The 27,646-nt window shown below is 43.6% G+C and overlaps 6 protein-coding genes across 6 annotated transcripts; 3 read left to right on the forward strand and 3 right to left on the reverse strand.

Annotated features, from left to right (window-relative positions):
* Positions 1–6,749: 6,749 nt before the first annotated feature.
* LOC132867791 (histone H4) lies at positions 6,750–7,319 on the forward strand. The gene has a single exon (XM_060900793.1). It carries the CDS (start codon positions 6,756–6,758, stop codon positions 7,065–7,067), a length of 312 nt encoding a protein of 103 aa, XP_060756776.1. The 5' UTR covers positions 6,750–6,755; the 3' UTR covers positions 7,068–7,319.
* A 311-nt stretch (positions 7,320–7,630) lies between these two features.
* Positions 7,631–8,120, forward strand: LOC132867758 (histone H2B-like). Its single transcript, XM_060900765.1, has one exon. It carries the CDS (start codon positions 7,688–7,690, stop codon positions 8,060–8,062), a length of 375 nt encoding a protein of 124 aa, XP_060756748.1. The 5' UTR covers positions 7,631–7,687; the 3' UTR covers positions 8,063–8,120.
* Positions 8,121–8,327: 207 nt separating this feature from the next.
* LOC132867753 (histone H3) lies at positions 8,328–9,297 on the reverse strand. Its single transcript, XM_060900762.1, has one exon. The coding sequence runs from the start codon at positions 8,937–8,939 to the stop codon at positions 8,529–8,531; it is 411 nt and encodes a 136-aa protein (XP_060756745.1). The 5' UTR covers positions 8,940–9,297; the 3' UTR covers positions 8,328–8,528.
* A 110-nt stretch (positions 9,298–9,407) lies between these two features.
* LOC132867785 (histone H2A-like) lies at positions 9,408–9,959 on the reverse strand. Its single transcript, XM_060900788.1, has one exon. It carries the CDS (start codon positions 9,892–9,894, stop codon positions 9,511–9,513), a length of 384 nt encoding a protein of 127 aa, XP_060756771.1. The 5' UTR covers positions 9,895–9,959; the 3' UTR covers positions 9,408–9,510.
* A 301-nt stretch (positions 9,960–10,260) lies between these two features.
* On the reverse strand, positions 10,261–11,054 carry LOC132867734 (histone H1-like). Its single transcript, XM_060900748.1, has one exon. The coding sequence runs from the start codon at positions 11,007–11,009 to the stop codon at positions 10,404–10,406; it is 606 nt and encodes a 201-aa protein (XP_060756731.1). The 5' UTR covers positions 11,010–11,054; the 3' UTR covers positions 10,261–10,403.
* A 7,256-nt stretch (positions 11,055–18,310) lies between these two features.
* On the forward strand, positions 18,311–23,478 carry LOC132868073 (uncharacterized). The gene is made up of 6 exons (XM_060901038.1): positions 18,311–18,612; positions 18,941–18,986; positions 19,214–19,305; positions 20,535–20,645; positions 21,413–21,581; positions 23,470–23,478. The coding sequence occupies exons 1-6, from the start codon at positions 18,311–18,313 to the stop codon at positions 23,476–23,478; spliced, it is 729 nt and encodes a 242-aa protein (XP_060757021.1).
* The last annotated feature ends 4,168 nt before the right edge of the window (positions 23,479–27,646 follow it).

The raw sequence follows: 27,646 nt of genomic DNA on the forward strand, positions 1-27,646 counted from the left end.
TCATCACAGGGCTGACACATAGACACAGACAACCATTCACACTCACATTCACACCTACGCTCAATTTAGAGTCACCAGTTAACCTAACCTGCATGTCTTTGGACTGTGGGGGAAACCGGAGCACCCGGAGGAAACCCACGCGGACACGAGGAGAACATGCAAACTCCACACAGAAAGGCCCTCGCTGGCCACGGGGCTCGAACCCGGACCTTCTTGCTGTGAGCCGACAGTGCTAACCACTACACCACCGTGCCGCCCGAAAATGTATTTAATAATAATAATAATAATAATAATAATAATAACTGATGTTGTACTGGATGGCTGTAGGTTTCCCTCATGTGGCCACATTTGGAAACTTGACTCGCTGCATTTTCAGTCAATAAATTGGTTGAAATAATCCAATAATTGTAATGTAGGATATGGATGCATGCCGCTCCCATCCCACTCATCCATGAGAGATGTGAAGAGCGTGGGTTTATTTGTCACCATTGTGTATTAATGCCTGCGTTCCACCCACTGTACTGCATGGCAGTTTGATCAACACTGGAGTGTGAATTGAGGAATACTGTAGACATGTAATAAATTAAGTAGTTAGATAAAAAATAATCAAAATAAATAATCACAAAACTAAATAAATACATTGATCTGGTCAAAACAGAGTGTAGATGTATATACATTTACTGTAACCCATATTGGGAAGATGATGGGCCTTAAACCCCCATTTACTGTGAGCACTGTGTTTATTGAGGTATTTCACCTGACGTCACAGGGTCACGTGACGCCCCGGTGTCCACCATTTTGGACAGCAAGCTAGCTAATGTCAACAACAGTAGCTGGTATGTTACTGTAGCAATATTTACGTTCAGTCATTTGGATGACTGTTAAAACCTTTCAGTCTCAAGTTTTTCCTTTACTGGATTTACTAGTTTACTGAGCTAGCGCGCGATGGCTCCCGGCCCGGCCGGAGAGCGCGCGATGGCTCCCGGCCCGGCCGGAGAGCGAGCGATGGCTCGCGGCTCGGCCGGAGAGCGAGCGATGGCTCGCGGCTCGGCCGGAGAGTGCGCGATGGCTCCCGGCCTGGCCGGAGAGCGCGCGATGGCTCCCGGTTTGGCCGAGCGCGCTAGCTCAGTAAACTAGTAAATCCAGTAAAGGAAAAACTTGAGACTGAAAGGTTTTAACAGTCATCCAAATGACTGAACGTAAACATTGCTACAGTAACATACTAGCTACTATGTTGTTGACATTAGCTAGTGCTAACAGCTAGCTGCTAGTACACTGCTACAACACAGACACCGACCCTAATAATACCGTTCTTGGTCATTGCCTGGTAACAGCAAATTTATAACGGGCCATGTCTCAACAGACTAAGAAGTTATTTCAATGACATTTAATAACATTTTGTTTATCCTGAGGACCGAAAGTAAATGAAAATGTGAACAAACCTTAGCTGTAATCAGATGGCGACCACCGGCTCCAGGGACGACCCGCTGATGTAGGCATGTTACCCAGCCTGACACAAAATATTTGTAGGCATCCAAACTCTTATACGCTTTCAGATCAATACCTGTGTATGGCGATGGGTTTTTAACGACATAGGTATACAGATCCTGTGGGCCGAAGTCAGGTAAAGACGAGGGCTTCGTGTACTTCCGTACATCAGTGAACAATCCTGGTGGAAGCAGGTAAACGTCGTTCTCTAAGCCTGCTAACCTCAATTTTTGCAAATACCTCTCCCTCTGCTCGCCCTGTAAATGCCCTACATCACTGGATAGTGAAGGTGTTTTCTGCATCTCGCTCCTTTTTCTTTTGTTTTTCGTTTGTCGCCTTCCTCGCATTCAAACTGATTCGAGCCGTGCCGTCCAAAATGGCAGCATCACATGACTTGGTCACGTGAGTGAAATACCTCAATAGAAGAGAAAAGGCCTGGGAGTAGACAGTGCTGAGTGTGTTCATTAGAGTGCTGGCTTTATTTTGACAGATGGGTTTGATGTTTTGCATGTTGGTTTATTTTGCCCAACTGGTGAAATGAATAAGATTTCCCTGTAAATGAAACTTGGAGTGTAAGAATGAGGTTAGTGTTGGTGAAAATGCAGCGAATTTAGAACTTTATAGATTCTGTATTAAATTTTGCATTTGTGAGAGCTGATAAAGTAAGGTCTGATATTTGTTATTGCATTCCTTTCTGTGCTGCTGCTGGTAACTTAGATAAATTAGTGGCATGTTCATTGATGTTTATATAACTATTTTGTCTATTTTAAAATTATTTTATCTTAACCGTCCCAGGCAGGACGGCACCACTTGGAAATTGAAATTGGCCTGTAATGATTGCCGTCTGACTACGTCACATGTGCAGGGTTGAATAGCCGAGTGCAATCCCTTGTACCAGGTCATGTGTGTCAGGGACACCCCCTCCCCCATCTTGGCTATGGACCCTTTTCAGTCACGTGACTTTCGTAAATGCGACTGCCATTTTGGACATGTAGTGGACTTCGGCTCAAATCGGTTTGAATGCGAGGAAGGCGACAAACATAAAAGAAAAAAGAGCGAGATGCAGAAAACTGTATTTACTAGTTTACTGTAATTATGATCTGGCAGCTATTTACATCGGATCCAGTGTAAATAGCTGCTGGAGCCAACGTCCGGCCGGGCCGCGAGCGAGCGCGCGCCGGCTCCGCGGCCGCCGGCTCCGGCCGGGCCGCGAGCGAGCGCGTTCCAGAACCTCGGACGTTGGCTCCGGCGGCTATTTACACTGGATCCGGTGCCAGATCATAATTACAGTAAACTAGAATGGAATGTTAACAGCAATGTAATGCCTTTTCTGGCTAATTTTATTCATCTTACCTCCAACAAAGTGGTCACTACACAAGCGTTGGTATGCCGCTATCCATCTTCTCTGTCGGTCAGCATCTACCCGGATCCGATAAAATGATAACCCTTGCCTTGTTTGTTGATGGTTACTACATCCAGGTGCACAACAACATAGTGGCATGATGGAAGTCTTGCTGAAAATAAACACTTTCTTTGCTGCCGTTCCTCAATGCTGGCTGTGGTAAACTACTGGTAGTACACATCCAAAATGGCGGCCGCGTTTGTCGTGACGTCACGTGAAAAGGGTCCATACACAGGACTCCCCCTCAGTATCATGGAGCTGAAATAGCTATACTGGATCATTTGATATCCTACAAAAACAGTGTTCAGTTTGAGAACGATGCTTAAGAAGTTGTCTTCTGGACAACCTAATCAATGTAAAAGTTCTGGTACAGCCATTTTCACAACACTGAAAATATGTGGCAGATCACAGAATCCAGGGACACATGTCGGCCTGGGGGCATTTTGAGTTATTGACATATTCAGAAAGTACAGTTTCTAAGCTTTCCAATGATGCCTTCCATGTGGAGATCTGACAATATTTGAAGAATGTGTGGCCTTTTGAAAGTGCATACCTCTTAAAACAGAAAAGGGAGAAAATCGCCCTCAAAGTTTTCCATCTCAGCTACTCTGGGTGTAGGGCGGGCACATAATGGTGCTCATTTGCATGACATTAAGGAAAGCCCTACCCCCTACAAGCTAGCATGATACTACTTTCATGTAAACAAAGATCACCACGTCAATTTTCCTTCCATGCAAAGTATGCCCAAAACAATTATGAAGTACAAAAATAAGTCCTAAAGTATACTTTAACGTTTTGTGGTTGAAAAATTACTCACACCGTAAGAAAGAAAGATAGCACGATGATGACACAACTAACACAACGCTAGTTTTATGTAAAGCCTCGGTCACAACCGGCCGTATGTGCTCCTACAGCCGGTCTACACGCAAAAACCGCAAGAAACACACGGAGAGCACGCATGAAACGCACGAGAGCGCGCGTGTGAAAAGCACGAGAGCGCACGTGTGATGTGCTGATTTTCGAGCCGCAGACCAGCCGCAGAGGTTCTTTGTCATGTCAAACAAACTCTACAGGTGCTTACATTTTTTTCAGGTTGCAAGACAAACTTATGGTCAACGCACGTCTTTCTCCATGAACAAAAAAAAAAACGCAGCGATTTGGGAAACGCCAAACCACTTAACCAAACCACAACACTCTCCGTTACATGCAAAAATAACCACACAGCCTTAGATTAATAAACTTACCCCATCAGAAAGAGAAATGGCGCCTTGCACACACCAATGCCTCCGATGGAATGTAATCCTAGAACGGTCCGTGTATCATCCGATCATTCAAGTATTCCATTCAATCTGGAAAACGAGGTTGCGGTTTTTTTTGCTAGAAATGGTTATCTCGGATGTAAATACCATGTGTCTTTTTGCGTCGCGGTGTTTGCTCCTCTGCGCTCTGTTTAGTAACTCATTCCATAGTGAAATCACACGCCTGTATGCAGTTAAGTAGCCATGCGCGCAGCCCGTATCATACAGCTGATTCGTGAAAAAAAAAAAAACAAAGGACTTAAATCATCATGTGAATGGCCCATATGGTAATTTACCCACACCCCAAAGCAGGCTACAGTCCTGACAAAAACGAGACAATTTGCAACAAAAAATGTATGCTTTTCCAACAAAACAATCTATTATCTGAAATACTGATTGCATTCTTCAAGATCTCAACTTGCACATGATGGAAAAAACAAAAATCACAAATTTTGAAAAAAAAATGCTTCTTTTGCGATTATCTCGGATTCGATTCGGCCGACATGTGTCCCTGGATCCGGTGAGGGGTCACATATTCAGATGCCTAATTGGCACTGTGCACCGCACATCCGTGTTTTGCAGTGAAAACCAACATATGCTGTTTTATTCACATATTCAGTAGAGCTATTTGCTGTGGTGACATTAGTTACTGACTAATTCTCTGTAGTGTTTTAGAAATTGTGATCGGAGGCCAATTTTGGGAATGAGACTCGCAATGAGGCCCTCATCTAAAAGAAGAAAACTCTCCTCATCTACTGCCTCACCTGAAACACAGAAAACAGTAGTTGTACGTTGTGGGTCTTATAATGGCACAAATTATACAGCTAACCCACTGCCATCCCAGCCCTTATCCACAGACACACAGTACACATTTTACTGTGTATTATATGGTATACTATTGTTATTAAATGTAAGTATTGTAGTTTTCCATTGCAGAAACTTCCAGCAATTACACGCTTACCTCCAAAACCATCTGTGAGCTCGTGAAGCTCCTATTTTGCAAGTTTGTTTTTGACACAGCTGTCCGTTTATATGCATACAAAGGCTGCAGGAAAAACACACATCTGTCAAAACAAAATCAACATGTCTGTCTCAATGAAGAAAAGCAGCAGCAACATGTCATAACATTTGATGAGATCTGTGTCAATACGAATAAGGATTGACATTCACCACCTCTATCACCATGCAAACTGGCTAACTGTGAATAAATTTTTCCATGTAATTTTGCTGCCTTTACAGCAGGGAGAGTTTGTATAAGCACATCATAATATTACAACCCTTAATCTGTGTAGCTTTAAACTGCCCCCTTGCCAGTCGTCGTCTTCCCGGGCACAAAGACTGTTCATTGGGGAAAAAACAGTGCTTTTAAATGTAGTGTGACCCAGCGGCTGGGGTGTTTCGACTCAACAGTAGCCCAACAGCTGCGCAAGATTAGAAGTGACCGTGCCTGAGCACACTGGACAATGCGTAGCTGTTAAAACTACACAACACTACACAACATGGTCGTCACAAACAAACCATTATTTGTTTACGTTAATTAATCAGATCATTCACAATCATCGCTGAAAATCAGCAGGGGAAGGAGCTTAGAAACAGCTGGTTATGGCTTGCGGCTCCTTGTCCCATTGACTGTCCATTCCCTTCCCTGTCGGTTCCCTTCTGCCTGTGGATCGCCACTCTGCTGATCCGCTGAAACCACTTTGTTTATTGCCCTCCAAAATCAGCCCTTTTCCAGTGCATTTTGAAAGATAGTGGACAGGACAGTTGGAAGAATAGATTTTTTTTTTAATTGTAATGTAGCGCAAATACTATAACGACCGATTTAAATGGATGCAGCTGCTGGGTAGATTGCATCATATCTGACTGTCCTCAACCACTAAGCCAGCAGCTGGGTTATAGAAAGCAACTCAGAATGAGTTAAAATAACCCAAGAATATGACCCCACAGCCTCGACCCAGCGTTTAGGTTGGGGGAGGAAGAAAAACAAGGCAGCGTTTTTTCGAGGGTGCTTGTGTGGTGAAGCGTCGGCTCTGTTAACAGTGTACACAGACATCGGTGTGGATCAGAGCTGAGTGCCGGGCCGAGTAATAAGGCGATGTTCTGCGTTCTGTGACCTGTAGCTGTAGTGGACCGAGGAGTTTAGAATCCGGGCCTTGAAGCCGCAGACGGGCTCAAAAGGGAACGCCAATGTTGCACAAACACAGAGTGCTTTTACTAACCTCATTACAGTGATGGCTGTTTGTTTGTTTGTTGACAGGGAGTAACTGCGCATGAGCAGACCATGATCTGTCGGCAGTTGTTTGCAGTTCGCTCAGCCGATCAAAACGGCGTAAAAAATAATGTGAATGATAATGTTTCTGTGCACAGAAAGGATGAAGAATGCGCTCGCCAGTGAAAAGCTGTGGCGTTCTGTTTCTTTTTGAATGTGTTTTACTGCGGGACCGTTGTTCTTAGGCCTGAGGCCCGCCCACTCCGGGTCTCAACTCGGTCCTGTAGAGAGTGTATAAAGGCTGTGGGCGCTGCGCAGTGATATGAACTGAGCGGCTTGACTTGGAGAGAGTAGCGTGATGTCTGGCAGAGGAAAGGGCGGTAAGGGGCTCGGGAAAGGAGGCGCTAAGCGGCACCGGAAAGTTCTTCGCGACAACATCCAGGGAATCACCAAGCCGGCTATTCGCCGTCTGGCTCGCCGTGGCGGTGTGAAGCGCATTTCCGGCCTGATCTACGAAGAGACCCGCGGTGTGCTGAAAGTGTTCCTGGAGAACGTGATCCGCGACGCCGTCACTTACACGGAGCATGCCAAGAGAAAGACCGTCACCGCTATGGATGTGGTGTACGCCCTGAAACGCCAGGGACGCACTCTGTACGGCTTCGGCGGTTAAACGCTCCGACACTGCACCGCACCAACACAACGGCTCTTTTAAGAGCCACCCAAACATCCACAAAGAGCTCTTTCTCCGTGAGTGTGTGTGAGAGAGAGGGAAGAAAAAGCAGCCTATGTATTTTTTTTTTTTTAATTCTCAGGTAATCTACTTGCTGTTTCGTTCTGCACTACACTGAGCCACAGCAACGAAATCTCGTTCTAATGTGTATTGTTTGATGCAAATCTGAATGAAAATAAAGTCTATTTAAAATGAAGCAGAGAACAGGAAACTGCAGACACGAGTAACATCAGTAATACTTAACCGTTTCTATATGAAAGCTGTGTGAGAGAGAAACGCTTCAGATGGTGGTAATAGAAATATAAGAATGGAATGAATTCTTATCTATAAAATTCTTCCATCAGTGCTGTGAATATAAAACGGCGGGAAGGGAGACAAAGCGAGGCGGAGGGGAAGGAAGTGGGCGGAGCGGTAGGAGGCGCCCCGTATGAGGAGGTTTGGAACTCTGGCCAATAAAATATGTTCCTGCCTCGTGTCTAATTACACTGCGGTCCTGTAAATAGAGCGGCCGCGAGGCGGGCCTTATTCATTCTCTTCCAGTTTACCCGAGGAGCAGCGCCATGCCCGAGCCACCTAAAAGCGCGCCCAAGAAGGGCTCCAAGAAAACCGTGACCAAGGCGGCTGGTAAAGGAGGCAAGAAGCGCAGAAAGTCCAGGAAGGAGAGCTACGCTATCTACGTGTACAAGGTCCTGAAGCAGGTTCATCCCGACACCGGCATCTCGTCTAAGGCTATGGGCATCATGAACTCCTTCGTCAATGACATTTTCGAGCGTATCGCCGGTGAGTCCTCTCGTCTGGCTCACTACAACAAGCGCTCCACCATCACCTCCAGAGAGATCCAGACCGCTGTGCGCCTTTTACTGCCTGGCGAGCTGGCCAAGCACGCCGTGTCCGAGGGCACAAAGGCCGTCACCAAGTACACCAGCTCCAAGTAAAGCGCGCTGCTGCTGCGGCCGCCTTCAGCAACCCAACGGCTCTTTTAAGAGCCACCCACTTTCTCATAGAAGAGCACATTCGTTTCTCTCTCTTTGTGCTGTACCCTTGTTTTATAATAAGTGCTGAATTGAATAAAAATTTATTTAAGGGAGATACAACGAGGAAAGTTGCCACATCAAGAAAACCGACCTCCATCAATGAGTAAAGGAATTATTTTACTTACAAAGCGAAAATAACCGAGTAAAAATTATATGGGTGCTGCACTGAGTTATTTTAGATGTTTTATTTGTATCTGCGGATAAATGGAAATCTGCCTTGTGACAATGTTCTGTTTCATTGCTCCGACTCGAACCGTGAGCTCAAACAGAACGGTGTTCCGTGCAGGGGATGGAGACGGGCTCGTTTCTGTGAGACAGTGAGGTGGCTCTTAAAAGAGCCTTTGTGTGCGTTAGACGGAGTCCGCGTTTAAGCGCGCTCTCCGCGAATACGGCGTGCCAGCTGAATGTCCTTGGGCATGATGGTCACTCTCTTGGCGTGGATGGCACACAGGTTAGTGTCCTCGAACAGGCCGACCAAGTATGCCTCGCTCGCCTCCTGCAGTGCCATGACAGCCGAGCTCTGGAAGCGCAAATCGGTCTTAAAGTCCTGAGCGATTTCTCTTACCAGGCGCTGGAAGGGCAGCTTACGGATGAGCAGCTCAGTAGATTTCTGGTAACGGCGGATCTCCCTCAGAGCCACGGTGCCGGGCCTGTAACGGTGAGGCTTCTTCACGCCGCCGGTAGCGGGGGCGCTCTTGCGGGCAGCCTTCGTGGCGAGCTGCTTCCTGGGCGCCTTGCCACCAGTGGATTTACGGGCCGTCTGCTTGGTTCTTGCCATGGCGGCGAGCTCTGTACTTCACAGATGAGAAACAGAATAAACGGCGCCGGCGGACGCTGGCTTTTTCAACTCTAACAGCGCCCTGCGCTCATTGGGCGTCTTGAACGCGGTCGCCTGTCATTGGAGAGAACGCGCTGCGTCACCTATTCGCTATTGGACCGTCTTTTCCCGCCGACACAGTTTGAAACACAGCCACACCCGTCCCTAATTTATTGCCGCTCGCGCAGCTCCGCAGAGCCAACAGCGCAGCTTAGCGCGTTTTGTAGGTTCAATCGCCGCACGGACAGCGCCGTCATAATCTATTTTCACCCATCAGCCTTCCTTTATCGCCAGCACACTACTGTTATTATTAGTGTTACTAATTAGTTACTATTACAGCTAAAATGCGTTATAAATAAAATGCATCATTATTAATATAATCATGATTATATTGTTTATGAATTCCTTTTATGCTAGAGCTATGAAATACCCCAAAACCTGGGAAAGGATTAAAAAAAAGGGCACTTTTTGAGCATAGATGGGTGGCTCTTAAAAGAGCCTTTGGAACTGACGAACGCAGCAGGGGGTGAGTTTATTTAGTCTTGACGGCCTTCTCGGTCTTTTTGGGCAAAAGTACCGCCTGAATGTTCGGCAGCACACCACCCTGAGCGATGGTCACTCCGCCGAGCAGTTTGTTCAGCTCCTCGTCGTTGCGCACAGCGAGCTGTAAGTGGCGGGGAATGATGCGAGTCTTCTTGTTGTCACGAGCGGCGTTACCGGCCAACTCCAGGATCTCAGCAGTCAGGTACTCCAGCACGGCAGCCAGATAAACTGGAGCACCGGCGCCGACACGCTCGGCATAGTTGCCTTTCCGCAGGAGCCTGTGGACACGGCCCACGGGAAACTGGAGTCCGGCTCTGGATGAACGACTCTTGGCCTTGGCTCGAGCCTTGCCGGTCTTTCCTCTTCCGCTCATTCTGCTGCTCAGATCTGTTACAGAAGCAACTCTGAAATAAAAAGCGCTGCAGCTCGTGCCCTCTGTGATAAAGACAACACGGCTCTTCTCTGATTGGTTAAGATCGTTGTAGCTGAAAAACCAATCACAAACATGCCGTCAAATTCCAGCGTCAGCCTGCGTGACAACCATCCCACGGGTGTGTGTGTGAGAGAGAGAGAGAGAGAGAGAGAGATGAAAAAGGAAAGAAGGATATAGGATATATAGAAGAAGAATATAGGCATATATATTATAAAGTTTATATATCGATGTATAGAAATGTAAATTCTTATTATTTCCATCAGGCCTGACTCAGTTCATGTTCTCCCAGCGCCCTCCTGTCACCGTTTTGTAAAGCAGGAATCAACTCCACCACAACAATCAGCAGCATCTGATATCATGAGTGAATATGGAATACTGCTCTTGCAACGAGAACATGGGTGGCTCTTAAAAGAGCCTTTTAGGGAAAGAAAACAGTCAAACAATCATGTTTATTTCTTTTTGGGGGCCGCCTTTTTCGCCTTGGCCGTTTTGGGCTTTACGGCTTTGGGCTTGGCAGTTTTTGTCTTCTTTGCGCTCTTGGCAGCCTTTTTGGGGGTCGACGGTTTTTTCGTCTTCTTCGGGCTCTTGGTGGCTTTCTTGGCGGTGGCGGCGGGCTTCTTCGCCTTCTTAGGAGACTTCTTGGCGGCGGGTTTCTTGGCCGCTATCTTCTTGGGCTTCTTAGCGGCGGTTGGCTTTTTGGCGGCCGCCTTTCTGGCTTTGGGCGCGGCTTTCTTGGCGGTCTTCTTGCCTTCGGTCTGCGTCTTGTTCAGCTTGAAAGAGCCAGACGCACCGGTCCCTTTGGTCTGCACCAGGACGCTTTTCCTCACAAGGCTCCTGACGGCGATTTTAACGCGGGAGTTGTTCTTCTCCACATCGTATCCGGCGGCCTGTAAAGCTTTCTTCAAGGCGGAGAGGGACACGCCGCTCCTCTCCTGCGACGCAGAAACCGCTTTGATGATGAGCTCGCCGACGCTCGGGCCTGATTTCTTGCTCTTTGAAGCTGCTTTCTTCTTGGGCGCTTTGGCCGGCGCGGCGGCGGGAGCGACTTCTGCCATCTGTCTCGGAGCTCCGGAGCGGAAGCGAGTGAAACGCTGTGTGGGAAACGGAGGCCGCGGGCGGGGCTTAAAAGCGCTCATGAGAACGTTTGAGACTCAACCGCGCTGCCGCTGAGTGAGCGCGCTGCCGTCACACACTCGCACTTGTGTTTTCTCACGGCGTTTCTCGGCGAAAATAAGACTCGGAAGACAAGATCCAAAGCGATCGAGCACACGTTTAGCGAGAACGGGCTTTCTCGTTCCTCCCGAGCTCCAGCAGGCCCAGGTACAGACCGAGCGTGTCGCGCAGTGGCCATAAAACAGCACGGTGCGGCTCGAGCCGGCGGGCTGCGCGCTTTGTGCGATGCCGTGTGTAAAAACGGGCTGAGAAACGGCGTGGCCGCTGTAAGCGCTCTGGGCTGAGTGGAAGGAAGGAGAGCCCTGTCAATGACCCTGATGGATTTCCACTGTCCGAGTGTAGTGTGCAGTTTTGGAAACGGAGCCGCTTTTGTGCTGTGGAAAGCACAGCTTTGGAGTGAGTGTGCGCGCGCCTGGGGGCCAGGGGTGTGTGTGAGTGTGTGTGTCAGGTGTGTGTGTGTCAGGTGTGTGTGTGTCTATGTGGCTGAGTTGTGGTGTTGGATTTGGTGGAATTTGATGTGCCAACAGGAAGACTAGGCCAGGCGGAGACTCTGCTGCAGCCTTTTGGTTATTTTATTCCACACTCCTGGAGCTCTACTCGGACGACATCAAAAGAGATGTGAACCCTACTGTGGAATTCCTTCCTGATGCTATAATCCTAACACAAATCATGTTGTGAAGCTATAACCTGAACACGAATCACTTTGTGCAGCTATAACCCTAAAAATAATCACTTTGCGCAGCTATAACCCTAAAAATTATCACTTTGCGCAGCTATAACCCTAACACGAATCACTTTGGGCAGCTGTAAGGACATTAGACACTGGATGCTGGAAAATAACGAATTTACCGTCGGAATTTTTCTCGACTTATCTAAAGCTTTTGACACCGTAGATCACAATATACTACTCAATAAACTAAACTCCTATGGTTTTAAAGGTTTTGCCTTCCAATGCTTAAAAAATCATCTGTCAGATAGAAAGCAATATGTTTTTAGTAATAGTTTTGTCTCATCCCATAAAACTGTAACATGTGGAGTCCCTCAAGGATCCATACTTGGTCCTCTTTTGTTCTTGATTTATGTGAATGACCTCGCCTTGGTATCAGACAAACTCTTTACATTACTCTTTGCAGACGATACTAATCTATTCATGTCTCATAAAAATTTTGATACATTTATAACAACGATAAATGATGAACTAGGCAAGCTAAATTGCTGGTTCAAGGCAAATAAGTTGTCCATCAATATAGATAAAACAAATTGCATAATCTTTACAGGAAGAAATAAGAAATACAGTATAGAAATGGCTAAGATATTCATAGATGACAAACCCATTAAACAGGTAATTAATGCACATTTTCTTGGAGTCATTATAGTTGAAAAACTCACATGGAAGTTTCATATTGATCATATTTGCAAACAGATTTACAAGAATATTGGAATCTTAAGAAAAGTTGCAAGTTGCCTTTCACGTAAAATATTTATGACTTTGTATTACAGCTTGATATACCCCTGTTTAACATATTGCAATATTATCTGGGCAAATACTTATACTACTTCCATCAAACCACTGTACCAGTTACAAAAGCGCTTTGTGAGAATTGCATCAAATGTCCCTTTCTTAGCAAACTCAGCGACTCTATTTTACAATCTGAAAGTCTTGATAGTATATGACATAAACAAACTTCAAACAGCCATTTTCATTCATAAAGTAATCCATAAAAGTTCTTATTTACCAGAACATTACAAGGATTTATTCAAATTCAATTTAGATATCCATAGTCATAGTACCAGACAGCAAAACAATTTAAGGACAATAATGACAAAATCTAATCTAAGGCAATTCACAATAATGTTTAGAGGCCCCTCCATATGGAACAGTTTAAGTCAATCCCTAAGAAATTGTTTGTCCCTACCCACTTTCAAAAAATATATATAAAAAATTACTTCATAGACAATCCAACTACCCCCTCCTGATTTGTTTGTTTTTCTTGTTTTTATGTTTACTTATATACGTAAAGATTTGGTATTTACTTTTTTTTTAACTTTTTCTACTATGTACTTATGATTTATTACTTATTAGTTATTAGTTTAAATTGTGTATTTGGTTTTCTTTAACTTCTGTCTAATTTGATATGTTATTTGATTGTATTATCTCATAAGTTAGTTAGTTCATTAGTTTTTCCTTATTTTCTTGTATTTTGATAATGATTTGCTTTTTTCTTTTATTTGATCTTATTTATTTATTTATTTATTTATTTATGTTATAATCACAGAAGTTGTTATGACCATACAGTAATTAATCATAGTATAGGGGAAAACCCTTGAAAAACTTTGGAGGTTTCTGGTCTTCCCCTGCATGTCCTTTTTTCTCTGTTTTAACAAAATGACGTGTTTCTTTTATGTGCAAATAAACAATAAACAATGCTTATTAATTTCCTTCTGCTTAACTCTGACAAGACTGAAGTACTTGTACTCGGACCACATGCAGCTAGAAGTAAGTTTTCTGATTCCACAGTAACTCTGGATGGCCTTCCTGTTTCTTCACGTGCAGCAGTAAAAGACCTCGGAGTGATTATTGACCCCAGTCTTTCATTCAAAACTCACATTGATAAAATCACCCGGATAGCTTTCTTTCATCTCTGAAATATTGCTAAGATAAGAAATTTAATATCACTACATCTCATCTCATTATCTCTAGCCGCTTTATCCTGTTTTACAGGGTCGCAGGCAAGCTGGAGCCTATCTCAGCTGACTATGGGCGAAAGGCGGGGTTCACCCTGGACAAGTCGCCAGGTCGTCACAGGGCTGACACATAGGCTACGTTTACATTAGACCGTATCTGTCTCGTTTTCTTCGCGGATGCACTGTCCGTTTACATTAAACCACCTGGAAAAGCCGGGAAACGGGAATCCGCCAGCGTCCACGTATTCAATCTAGATCGTATCTGGTCCGGTGCTGTGTAAACATTGAGATACGCGAATACGCTGTGCTGAGCTCTAGCTGGCGTCCTCATTGGACAATGTCACTGTGACATCCACCTTCCTGATTCGCTGGCATTGGTCATGTGACACGACTGCTGAAAAACGGCGCGGACTTCCGCCTTGTATCACCTTTCATTAAAGAGTATAAAAGTATGAAAATACTGCAAATACTGATGCAAATACTGCCCATTGTGTAGTTATGATTGTCTTTAGGGTTGCCATCCTTCCACTTGCAAGTAGTAAGTGATATGCGCTGGGATCACACACACAGCGGCTCAGTCCCGAATCACGGCTTGTGCACTTCACTCGCGCGCTGTGTGAGCTGAGCAGGGCCGGAGTGCGCACCCTCCAGAGGGCACTCGCTGTTCAGGGCGGAGTGATTTGGAGCGCAGGATGCCTGCGGAGCCGAGCGTATCCGTGTATTGGTGTTGCTGTGTGCACGGCTAACGGTTTTAGTGTAAACGCGAATCGTTTTAAGAACGTTAATCTGATGATCCGCTGATTCGACGTAATGTAAATGTAGCCATAGACACAGACAACCATTCACACTCACAGTCAATTTAGAGTCACCAGTTAACCTAACCTGCATGTCTTTGGACTGTGGGGGAAACCGGAGCACCTGGAGGAAACCCACGCGGACACGGGGAGAACATGCAAACTCTGCACAGAAAGGCCCTCACCGGCCACGGGGCTCGAACCCGGACCTTCTTGCTGTGAGGCGACAGCGCTAACCACTACACCACCGTGCCGCCCCTAGTGCAAAGATGAATATTAAATTTAAATAAGTAAAAAAATATATATAAGTAACAGTGAGCACAGAATGACAGTATGAGTGTGCAGATATTTTGCAAGTGATATTACTGATATATGAATCTGGATTTTAGCTGTTCATCACAGAGACAGCCTGAGGGAAGAAACTGTTCTTGTGTCTGGTTGTTTTTGCATACAGTGATCTATATAGCCTCCCTGAGGGGAGAAGATTAAACAGATTGTGACCAGGGTGTGATGGGTCCGCAGAGATGTTACTTGCTCGTTTCCTGACTCTGGACAAGTATAAGTCTTCGATGGAGGGCAGGTTGACACCAATAATTTTCTCTGCAGACCTTATTGTCCATTGCAGTCTGTTCTTCTTCTGTTTGGTGACCGATCCAAACCAAACAGTGATGGAAGAGCAAAGAACAGACTGAATGATGGCAGAGTAGAATTGTGTCAGCAGCTCCTTAGGCAGGTTGAGCTTCCTGAGCTGGCGCAGAAAGTACAACCTCTGCTGAGCCTTTTTGATGATAGTGACTGTGTTTGTCTCCCGCTTCAAGTCCTGAGAGATTATGGAACCCAGAAACCTGAAGCTTTCAACGGCAGTCACAGTGTTGTTAGTGATGGTGATGGGCAGCAGAGTGGGGGGCCTCCTCCTAAAGTCCACTGTCATCTCCACAGTTTTGAGCATGTTCATCTCCAGATTGTTCTGACCGCACCACCAGACCAGCCGTTCAACCTCCCGTTTGTATGCAGACTCGTCACCATCCTGGATGAGGCCGATGACCGTTGTATCGTCTGCAAATTTCAGGAGTTTAACAGACGGGTCTCTTGAGGTGCAGTCATTGGTATAAAGGGAGAAGAGCAGTGGGGAGAGCACACACCCTTGGGGGGCGCCAGTGCTGACAGTCCGAGTGCTGGATATGATGCTCCCCATCCTCACCTGCTGCTTCCTGTCAATCAGGAAGTTTGTAATCCACTGACAGGTGGAGGAGGGCACAGTGAGCTGGGTGAGCTTGGTGTGGAGGATGTCTGGAACAATGGTGTTGAATGCTGAACTGAAGTCCACGAACAGAATCCTGGCGTATGTCCCTGCAGAGTCAAGGTGTTGCAGGATGTAGTGCAGTCCCATATTGATTGCATCATCTGCTGACCTGTTTGCCCGGTAGGCAAACTGCAGGGGGTCCAGCAGGGGGTCTATGATGTCCTTCAGTTGTGACAACACCAGTCTCTCGAAGGACTTCATGACTACAGATGTGAGAGCTACAGGCCTGTAGTCATTCAGTCCTGTGATGGTGGTTTTCTTGGGAACTGGGATTATTGTGGAGCGTTTGAAGCATGAGGGGACTTCACACAGCTCCAGGGATCTATTGAAGATCTGGGTGAAGATGGGAGCCAGCTGATCAGCACAGACCTTCAGACAGGAGGGTGACACACCATCTGGGCCAGGTGCCTTCTTGATCTTCTGTCTGTGAAAAAGCTGACAAACATCCTCTTCACAGATCTTGAGTGCTGGTGTGGGGTCAGAGGTGGAGGAGGCAGAATAGCAGGGGGTGTGAATGGGTCTTTAATGTCTGAGGGGGGGAGAGGTGTGAATTTGTCGAATCTGGAGTAGAACACATTCAACTCGTCAGCCAGTTGATGGTTCATTGCAGTGTAGGGGGATGGTCTCCTGTAGTTAGTGATATTCTTCAGGCCTGTCCATATGGAGAGATTTTTGTTTCTTTATTATCCGTTTTTGTTTCTTTATTATCCGTACTCGCAGACACCGTGATCCACGCGAATGATATAATATGCAAACGCAAGTACAAAATTCGTGACTTGTAAATTGGGATTTGCACGCATGTACAGTATCAGGTTTTGCATGTGCATCTGTACTGAAATTTTGTTTGTGACTCCTGCGTTCTTTGTGTGAAGTGAGGAATCTGCATTTGCAGATCACCCAACACGCGGATGAATCCTTGCTTCCGCTTGCGTAATTTTGAGACATTAATTTCGTACTTTTCCAATCCGATCCACATACGCAAAGGTCTCAGTCCACACGCCAGAGGCTTGCACCCCCCTCCAGTAGAGGGCAGTGTTTCTACTTTACCGAAGTTCACTCCGGTTCGGCTACCCGCAAACAACTACTGTACTACCAAGGCGGCTGTGGTACTACCAGAGGTCTACCAGAACATTTTTAATGGAGCAAAATATGGAAGCAATAACATCACGTTAACCTCAAGGATGAAATGGAAACAGAAATGAATGCCTGGGTGAGTCGAATATTTTGACATGATCAAGTAGTCAGAGATTGTTAAGTACTTTAGACTGACTTTGCAAGTAGTCTACTGACTCGCTAGTACTTTTGGCAATGTGTGTTTGTTTCATTTCCCTTATGAAGAAATGTACAGTAAAAAGTACAGTAGCCTATTACTGAATAGCCTACAATATGTTGACACAAAAACACGAAAACGCAAATGCAAAAAGAGAGTGTATTGCAGTTATTCCATAAGGGTTGTCACACATAGGCTATCACATTGCTAGCAGGCTAGTCGACTACAAATGAAACAACCAAATGAAATGACGTTTATGTAGGCTACAGTGGAAATGTATGGTCTAGGTAGCCAAATGCAGATTGCGTATATGAAAATGGCTTCCAGTCGATCGATGGCGTTATGGATTTCAGACAGATTTAAGCTTTCAGGATTGAGACAAGAACAGCATTATCTAATAAACAGACAGTCCACAGTATGCAGCAAACATTGTAATCATAGATTCATAGGCGCCAAAACTATTCACTTTTCTAAAAGCTATCTCTGGAGTACCATTAATGTATGAAAGCTTATTCTCTCTGGATTTAATATAAAAAGAGGGATGTTCCAACCTCCTCTATACTTTATTGCCCACACATGATTATAAATCAAATGCATAAATACAGTAGGTGCATTTACTTAGGGCTTAGGGGACTGGTACATTTAATAACATAGAGTATTAGGGAGTGAATACTTTTAGGATATGCTTTTGGGGGGTTTATTATTTTCTTTAATTTTAGAGATTATGCATGCCATCTTATGTTTGATTTTTCTTTGTAGGAATTATTGAGACAGCATGTTTTGGACAGACTGTTGACCAGGGTCACACTTGTTCTTCAGCAAACAGACATGGATGAAGACTACCTGTGGTTTGTGTGTACACAGGAAATGGTTTTCCTGGACATCATATCCCACCATATTCCAGTGTCCCAGGAAATAACTGACTGTTTGAGGGCATTGGTCAATGCCCTGATGCTAAGGGAACATCAGCACCACCCTGTAGCACCAGTGCAATTTGAAAGCCGAAGTACAGCTGGTCGACCTAAAATCTCCATTTGTCCTGATCATTTGAAGCACCTTCTAGACATTGGGTTACCACTGAATACCATAGCTGGATTGATGGGGTTGTGTCATGCTACATTGTACAGAAGGATGTCTGAGTACAACATTTCTGTCAGAGAACTGTACAGCACTTGCACAGATGCTGAGCTGGATGAGCGTGTTTCTGCCATAAAGGAGACAATGCCACATGCAGGATACAGGCTGGTCAAGGGGACTCTGGTGGCACAAGGGTACCGAATCCAATGGAGTCGTGTTAAGGCTGCTATGCATCATGTGGACAGTCTAGGGACACTATGCAGAATGACCCAAATGGGGTGTGTTGTAAGGAGAACTTATTCAGTTCCCTGCCCTATGTACCTTGTGCATATGGACACAAATCATAAGCTCATAAGGTAAGTCAGCTAAGTCAATTGTGAAAGTCAGCTTTATTGTTATACAAAGGAATCAAAATTATGTGTCTCACTGTTTTGTGCATAGACAAAGACAGAACAAACATTAAATTCAGAACATGAAGTAAAGTATGGTATTATGTTCTTAACCATCCTAGGTTTAACAAGTAACATTATTGTAATAGCATTTTTACTAGCTACTACAGTATCCTCAAATACATAAAGCTGAACATCTTGTAGTGTGTGTGTGTACATTATTTATTTTGAGCATGTATCTTGGTTTACAAAAATGCGAAGTGTTACTGCATGTCTTTTCATGTTGTTCCCCCAGATACAATATCGTCATCTTTGGCTGCATAGATGGCTTTTCCCGTAAGGTGAGTACAGCACAAAAGTCCAATCATCCATGCCGTTTTATGGTAATCCAAGTGTGGTCACAGAATATTGGCTTTGCCATGTATTTACATTAATGCCATGTATTTACATAAATTTGAAAACAAAAAAGGCAATTTGAGACACATTGTGTTTGCTTACCTGCTTGTTTATGTCAAAAGCTATGGTTGAACGTTTTTTTTTTCTAAACTTGCATCCATCTTATCAACAGATAATGTACCTGAGAGCTGCAGACAATAATCGGTCTGAAACAAACCTAGCCTTCTTCCAAGAGGCAGTTCAGGAATTCGGCTATCCACTCAGGTGAAATTTCACTTGGGTCCACTATGTCAAGGAACTACTAACCATGGCACAACTATTCAGATAATCTTATTGACCATGTCTACATGCCTTAAAGGAACAGACCGCCGTATTTCTATAAATGTGTTCTTCTCTGAACTGAGACAGGCTGATAGGTAGCTCTCTGAGCTCTGTGCATGCCCCCAGTCAGTTAGACGCGCCCCCCAAAGTTGTTAGAATGTAGCTAGGCTCAGCAAAGTGGGTGGCATTTTTTCGGGCTAACGTTAGATATGACCAAGCTCTTCCACATTTTCCCTGGACACTTACAATGTTGAGCGTTCACGCCATTGCATTGGATTGACGGTGTTGCCATGTCATTCAGATGTTTTCCAGGTTCCTTATAGTCCTCCTCTGTGAAATGCTCAGAACAAACTCGCCAGGTCTTCACAACTTCCAGTGTTGAGGGATCCAGTTGTAACGCAACTAGCTTCTAGCTGCTATCCAAACTTGCCGTTGTTTGTAGTAGGTTGGAATTGTGTGAAACATCACAGGACTGTATACCCTCGACTTGTTGTCTCAACCCAGCAAGATGCATTTAACAACCATTACATGCATTTCATTATAGAAATACGGTGGTCTCTTCCTTTAAATTATTTCATTCATTTCTGAGCCTGATGATTGGCTGTTATTAGTTAACATACAGTAAAACAGGCTTGCCCGAAAAGGGGTAGAGGACTATTACAGTATATGTTCCTTATCACCTTCAATTTCACTACCATTATACAAACACAATTGCTTGACATCTGTGATATTCATTCCCTTCTCATGTAGGACCTGTTTACACGTATATGGATATTTTTGTAAACGTATCCGTTTGGGCCTTTTGTTACACATAAACAGAGTTTTAGCTCCCTAAAGTGGATATTTTTAAAGTAGGAGTTTTAAGTGGAGATTTCTGAAACACACCTGTCACAATGACGTTTTTATTTTTATCCACATGCCGTGTTTTTATGTAAACAGGTTAAAAAAATCAGCGTTTAAAAATATCCACATACGTGTAACCAAGTCCCTAATCAGTAGGTCCCATATCCCTTTTCACATTTTCCCTTTCTCACATGTCCACTGCACCAGTCCAATATCACAGTAAAGAAGCTGTCCTTTATTTGCTCTTTGTAAGTTCCTTGTATGCTTGTTAAATGATATTGTTCTTTGCCACAGCTTATTTTATGTTTTATTGACAATATTTTGCATAGAGTTCGAGCAGATCAAGGGGGAGAGAATGTTGGAGTGGCTCGCTTGATGTTTACTGTGCGTGGACCAGACAGTGGCAGCTTCATTGCTGGGAAGAGTGTCCATAATCAAAGGTACTGTACAGTTTATTCAACTGAGTATATTTTTAAACAAGACCATAGCACCTTATCATGGTTAAGACAGTATATCAAAGAATTGGCCTGTATCAGGCCTTGCATTCACTCCACTCAAATCACTCCCTAGGCTGCCTTGTACTCTTTAATTATATCTGTGAGTGGGTTACTGGTGGATTCGTGACATCGTCAGTTTGTGACTGTAGCTTCGTGACATCATCGTCACTGTGCCCGTGTGTAACGAGCCGACTGCATGATGTCACGAAACAACGCGTCACGAACTGACGAGGTCACAAATCCACCTGTAACCTGTGAGTGTTAAGATTGTGTGTGTATACAGTATGTACAGGGTGTCCCAAAAGTGTATGCACACGTAAAATCATTGTAAAGTAGGAAATAAAATTTCATGTAATTTTCAAGTGTAATAGAATGTCCAGACATTAATTTAGTATATTGTCACCGCTTGTTCTCAAACTGGCATCCATTCTGGTCCAGGCACTGCTGACAATGTGAATCACGCAGTCTTGGAATTTTTGTGCATTCACTTTCAGTGACTGTTGCAGGTCTCATAGCGTAGGCTTGAAACATCAGTTTGAGAATAGGTAGTGACAAAACAATAAAATGCTGTCTGTAAATTCTAACACTTCTTCTTTCTTAAACACCTACTTTAGAATGATTTAAAATGTATTTTTTTTTCGGGGCACACCCTGTATAAGCTATCAAATGACTACAAGTTCCCTCTGCTAATTGTGTATTGTCACTAACAGAACTGAGAGACTTTGGTGTGACATCTGGATGGGGGTGACCAATGTGTTCTATCATGTTTTACACGGGCTAGAGGAAGATGGCCTTCTTGACTTAGGAAACGCAACACATTTCTTCTGCCTGCATTATGTTTTCCTGCCACGACTCCAAGAAAGCCTCAACTTGTTCAGTGTAGGTATCATGCCGCCATCTTGTGTCAGAACTACAATTCCCAGGCAACTTCCGTGTGACCTACGTCACGTGTGGGCGGGATCACCTACGTCAGTCTGCCATGCACGCATAAATCCAAGCGGAAGCTCCACCATCTTTGTCTCTCATGTCTGGCTTCCGATGAATCTGGACGTATAAAGAGGCGCTCTCCACCCAAAAAGACGTCTTCTTTCTTGCAAGATCCATCACTCAGCGCGATCTTCTTACCCTTGGCAAAGGTAAACTCTAGAGTCGCGCGATCTTTAAACTCAACCTGAGTTACAACCGGTTTACTTGCATTAGAAGTGACGTCACGACTGCAGCCCAGGCAGTTAAAAGTTAAGAAGCGATTGAATCCTTTTTAACTCAAAAGCGCTGTGCATCTTATTCTGATCAGGGACTTTTCCTCACGAACGCTGAGGTTCGGACCAAGAACCCTCTGCTTTCCACGGGAACCACCCAAGTGCTCCGCTGGACCCGAAAGTTTTCTCCGCCTCCATCACGAGCGGCTCACGTGCTCCCACGGCGAGGCCTGAAGCTACACCGGCGAATAGTTCTTCATATCTTGCTAAAGGCAGGATTAAGTAAGATTTTGGCATTTGGGCATAATTAGGATAGTCTTAGGAATTTGCTTTTATTTGAAATGGTGTGAATTTAAACCCAGGTTTATCTGTTACACTGTTAGACACGCAGCGTGTTGATTTATTTTGGTTCTATGTTCTCTCAATTGTTTAATAGATAGGCTGCGCATGCTTCTCTCTTTTTTATTCTTACTAACATTATAATTTCATTATTATACATCTTGATCTCAAGATTTCAGTGGATTCAGTATGGTTATGAGCTAGTGGGTTAGCTACAGCTTCCCTTTTGTCTGCTTAGCAACACAAAGCTAATCAAGGCCTACCATGTGCTCAGCAGGCCATCAGGCCTGATAAACCACACCTCAGCTAGAAATCCACAAGCTAGCTTTTAGTTAGCTACGGCTAATACCCTTGTCTTTAGCAACACGTGCTCAGTAGGCCTCACCAGGCCTAACAAACACACTTTAGCTAGGCCATAGGGCCTTTAGCAAACTCACACTAGCAACACAAGGCTAAACACAGAGCTAATCCTTTGTTCTGTTTAGATAACATTCTTTTGTTTAGCTACCAACAAGCTAGGCCTCCACCACGTGTAGTTAGCTACACGAGGCTAAACACATGGTCAAGTCCTTCACACACACACACCTCACTGCTTGTATATATTGATTTATTATTTTATCTTTTTATCTTTGTATAATAAATTCATTTATTAAACAAACTGTGTTTTGTGTGAACAACAATATCTCAAGTCCCCAATCTTCTCAAAGAATTCAAAAAGGGTGCATATAAAAGTTATGTAATGTGGTAAGTGATCGTAATAATTTGGAAATATACCATAATTTAGCTGTTTGGTAATTTATTATTCAGCACCAGGATTAATGGTATGATTCACTAAATGATTCATTGAACGATTCACCAAATGATTCACTAAACGATTCATTGAACGATTCACTAAATGATTCACTGAATGAGACTGATTCTATGGTATGATTCAATTCAAACGAGTCAAATTAAACGATTCAATGGGATTGATTCATTTTAATTATTGACCTTCAAAATTTAATGAGACTGATTTAATGAGTGATCACTTAATATCAATAATTAACTGATTGCACCCACATCAGTGATGGCTGGGACAATCACCCCCTCAGAACCGAACAAAACCTAACGCCAAATCAGTTGTTTGAAGTTGGTCAGATGCATCATCCCATTCTAATCCACAGGTATCACTGAAATGTGTTTTTAACATGTCTTTTTCTATATGTGCCAATTTTTAATGTGATTCTAAGATGGGGTAATTAAGCACTGATTTACTCTACAAATAGCCAAGCCTTTTATGGATGCTTTTTTTTTCAAACCTTTAGGAAATCAACATTCCAGAAATTGACTGGGAAGAGAGTGGCGAAATCCCAGAACCACATCTGCATGTCAATGTTCCATTGGTGGATTGCCCACTTACTGCAGAGCAAATGGAGGCATTAATACACCACATTGACCCACTTCAACCTTCAGACTGCAACGGTGTTGACTTATATACAGACACAGTGGAGTATGTGGAAAGTCTAAGAGCTTGAGTTTATTTTTTGCATTTTCTCAAAACATTGTAACAGACACTGAATAAATGTCATGAATGTGAATGGAAAAAGTCAATCTCCGTGCTTTTTATGCCAACTTTTGTTTTCAGGCAATTTGGGATGAAATGTGTGGTAATAATCGAAATTTGCACACAGAACGAATTTTGCTACAGAGCCAAGCATTTTGGGTACAGCAGTAGCTCCCCCCCACCTTTAAATAGACTCCAATGGTTTACTAATACAATAATTCCTAAAACGGCATTAAGTCTTTAAGTCTGCAAACTATTATGAACATTTCAATTACTAAAACATACTAGAATTCAATATTAATTACAAAAACAGTCAGGCAAATATTCATGCATTCCTTTTAAGCAAGTCAAAATGCAGGAAACTGTACCAAGCCAAAGGCACTGCCGACAGACTCAACACAAACCATCAGATCAGATTTAAGGCCAGAATAGCTACAGTAATGATCTGGAATCCGTAGACGCTCGTAGCATGTGCTGGCAGTTGGTAGGTGGTTTCGCCCCCTGGACTTCACTATCTCTATGTTGAGCATGCTCAGTGGTACCTCCCAGCCAGTCCAGAACTTCACAAGCTTGGACAGAATTCCAGAGGTTGCTAAGACAAAGAAAAGTTTATTTTATCCCATGTATGAGGGTCATTACCGCTTTTAGTAGCACAAGTCAGGTGGTGCAATTACAGCTAATGCCACTTAAATTATTATTTTTGATGGATTGTATTAAATGTATGCATTCCATGTAAATGAAACATTTTGTACAATTAATTGATTTACTTCACACAAAATGACATTAACAGCTCAAAAACTAAAACACCAAACACTTTGGTGATCAGGAGTGCTGCTTCACTATTAAGCAGGTGCTCTTTGGATCAAGGAGAACAGTCATTTAGAAGCTTGGTCAAATTTAACCCCAGTAGGTGCTGCGGTGTAAGTTCGGCTAATGCATTGCGAACAAGTCTTCTTCAGAGCCAGGCCCACCACAATAAAGCCTTTTTAATCTAGCAGTGTGCCTTTGGAAATCCTTGGCAAGACTTACGCCGCAGCACCTACTGGAGTTAAGTTTGACCAAGCTTCTGAAAGACATTAATGGTTGTTGTGACACCCTGGCAAAAATGCCAATGACCTATGTGCATTTGTGTGCAGACATGTTTGTATAGATAGCATACAGTCACTTGGATTTACATCATTGTAACCACAGAGAAAGATTCTTGTTTTCAAAACCCAAAACTAAATTACTTAGATTACAACTACAGTGGCAACAATAACAATATTGTGAATACTAAACATTTTAAAAAGATGCATTTTAAAAAGGCCAAAAGACATGCAAAGATATTTAAATATTTTAAAAAATACAATTCTGTGAGTTTCCATGGTAAAGGGGTGCAATCACAAACTTTTGAGCTGCACTGTATGTTGAAATAACTTACCGTTTTCAATGAAGGTGCGAAAGTAACCTGTGATGGCGCTGACGGTGCCAGTTGGAACGTCATCATCAGAGTCATCACTGTTGGCTTCTTTGGCATGGGGCCATCTGATGCATTGAAGAATGACCTGAGAGCATTAAAAAACACATTATTGCATATAATTTTTGAGATGTACTTCCAGTAAGCTCTAACACAATTGGTATAAAAGGTACTTGTCAACGCACTTCTGGAGTTAGCTGGACCTCAGCCTCCCGTGGAAAGAAAAGGGGAACAACATCTTGGCGAGTGGCTAGAAGTGGCCAAACACCTGTGTCCTTCAATCCCTTTCTTATTTGTTTAATCTGGGCATGTGCTCTGCCAAGCACCTGAGAAAATGGAGTATAACGTGTATGTCAAAATATAAAGTTGTGGTAGAAATGTGATCAGGTGTCTGGACCACTTCATTTTACGATTAGATTTATTGCTACATTCTTACAACATAAAAAGGTACAGGAACTTGAGGCTTGGTTGGAAAAACACTCTGCAATGGAACAGTGACCCAAAGCTAAACACATAAACTGGTCTAGTCAGCTAACATGTTGGTCAAGTCAAAATGTGGACTTTTTGACTTATCACAATCTTTGAAGAACCACTACATCAATCATCCAGATACAAAACAGGAGCACATTACCGCATGAGAAAGAAGCTGCTGAAAGAGCAGCAATCTGTTGGTCTCATTGGTTGGAACTGGGCAGTACCAATTCAGGCAAAGTTCCCTTATTTGTGATGACTCCTCCTCAGTCCATCGTTCTTTCATAACCTAGGGATGAAGGCTCATCAACATAAACAGGTTTTGAACACGAAACGTAAGATTATGGTATGATGGGCTACAACTTTTTCACTCACCAGACTGATGGTTTCCCGGTGTTCTACATCAGAACAGTCTTCTAGACAGAGTTTTGATGCAGCCATCTCCTTTGTGGAATATATCAAGGCATCCACCACTGCTGGACTAAGTCCTGACAGTGTAGAACCGCCATGTATCACAGAATGACCAATCATCCTTCCAGCCATCACAAGCAAGTCACTTTCAAGGAGGGATGTAGATAAGATGGGCACGAGGTAGTCAGTTTGTCCTTCAAGCAATGTAGTCACGGCTGCATTTCCTAGGAAGCACAAATCAACTCAATGTATGGTCAACTCAACGATTTCTGATGTGCCAGTGTTCACCAGGGATGTGAGGGAATTGATAAACAGTACATCTATTACAGTGGTAAGACATCCACATACGTGACAATTGGGTTACGCTTCAGTGGTACCATCATGTGGCCGATTAACAAAAGTACAAACCTAAGTTCAGCTTAAATCCATGTTTCAGCTTGGAAATGGCTGATGACAGAATGTGTCTTGTGACCCCCACACCAACGGCTGCATCCACTAGAATGAAACATTATTCACAGTGTGGGCATAGATTAATTGAATTTCAGCTGTAAACTTTACTTCTCCTCATTTCCTTTAGTTCCCAAGCAAGTGTGACAATTTCAGACTATTGTGAATATCATTGTGAATATCAATATTCTGTTAAGTTGTTGCCTCTGTCAATGTATACCTATAATACGGCAGTGGAATGGTGCTGCCCATTGGCTTTTGGCATGATCAGTTTTGTAAAAAGAAATGAGAGCGATGTCCCAATCTTCATCATCCTCCGTTGCATTCAGGGTAAGCATCAGAGGTGGCTGATTCACCCCTCCTTGCCTCAGCTCTTCAAGAAACAGCTGCATAGCTTTCTGTGGGGTGTCTGCTGTTTTCCATGACATCAATGAAGCTAAAATGGAATTTGAGCAATTATAATGACAGTGATCATGTAATATACCATGCCAAGCACATTTTCATGTGTGAACTTTTTTGTTACCTGTTTCAACTGGTACTAGTGGAGATCTGTCCACAACATATCCAGATGATGTACCTGGCGCATCTATATCTGGTTGCAAAGGCCATGAAGGACCTGGCCCATTCACGTTCTCCTTTACAGGCTCTCTGTATGCCCTTTCATCAACAGAACATTAAAAACATCTAAGGCATGCTCACAAATAGCTTTCACAATCAAGCAGAGTTGTAATATTTTTAGTTCAGGTAAAGGTAAATGTCATTAAACAGATATAGTTTTTACTTTACACATGGAAATATTTCATAATAAAGTTATATTTACCTTTCTGCACACTCACTGCCATCGTTAGCCAGCACAGATATAGGGAATTCTTTTTGGCAAATTGGACACACCTACACAGAACACAGCATCAGAAGAAAACCCATAAACTTAGAAGTGCACATCAGTAACTAATTTGCCTCAAGTAAAATGGTTCAAATGAGGGTACATTTACCCCTTGTTCCTCTGTATCATCTTCTATGACCACCTCATCATCTTGCACCTGTAGTTTTAATTTAGTAATTGGTTAATTAATATAGC

This window comes from Neoarius graeffei, chromosome 19, assembly GCF_027579695.1.
Source record: "Neoarius graeffei isolate fNeoGra1 chromosome 19, fNeoGra1.pri, whole genome shotgun sequence".
Lineage (NCBI taxonomy): Eukaryota > Metazoa > Chordata > Actinopteri > Siluriformes > Ariidae > Neoarius > Neoarius graeffei.

Coding starts and splice junctions, on each gene's coding strand:
- LOC132867791 (XM_060900793.1), top strand. CDS start 6,756: ATGTCTGGCAGAGGAAAGGGCGGTAAGGGGCTCGGGAAAGGAGGCGCT.
- LOC132867734 (XM_060900748.1), bottom strand. CDS start 11,009: ATGGCAGAAGTCGCTCCCGCCGCCGCGCCGGCCAAAGCGCCCAAGAAG.
- LOC132867753 (XM_060900762.1), bottom strand. CDS start 8,939: ATGGCAAGAACCAAGCAGACGGCCCGTAAATCCACTGGTGGCAAGGCG.
- LOC132868073 (XM_060901038.1), top strand. CDS start 18,311: ATGTCTGAGTACAACATTTCTGTCAGAGAACTGTACAGCACTTGCACA. Junction 18,613..18,940: donor ACAAATCATAAGCTCATAAG/GTAAGTCAGCTA, acceptor TTGTTCCCCCAG/ATACAATATCGTCATCTTTG. Junction 18,987..19,213: donor TAGATGGCTTTTCCCGTAAG/GTGAGTACAGCA, acceptor TCTTATCAACAG/ATAATGTACCTGAGAGCTGC.
- LOC132867785 (XM_060900788.1), bottom strand. CDS start 9,894: ATGAGCGGAAGAGGAAAGACCGGCAAGGCTCGAGCCAAGGCCAAGAGT.
- LOC132867758 (XM_060900765.1), top strand. CDS start 7,688: ATGCCCGAGCCACCTAAAAGCGCGCCCAAGAAGGGCTCCAAGAAAACC.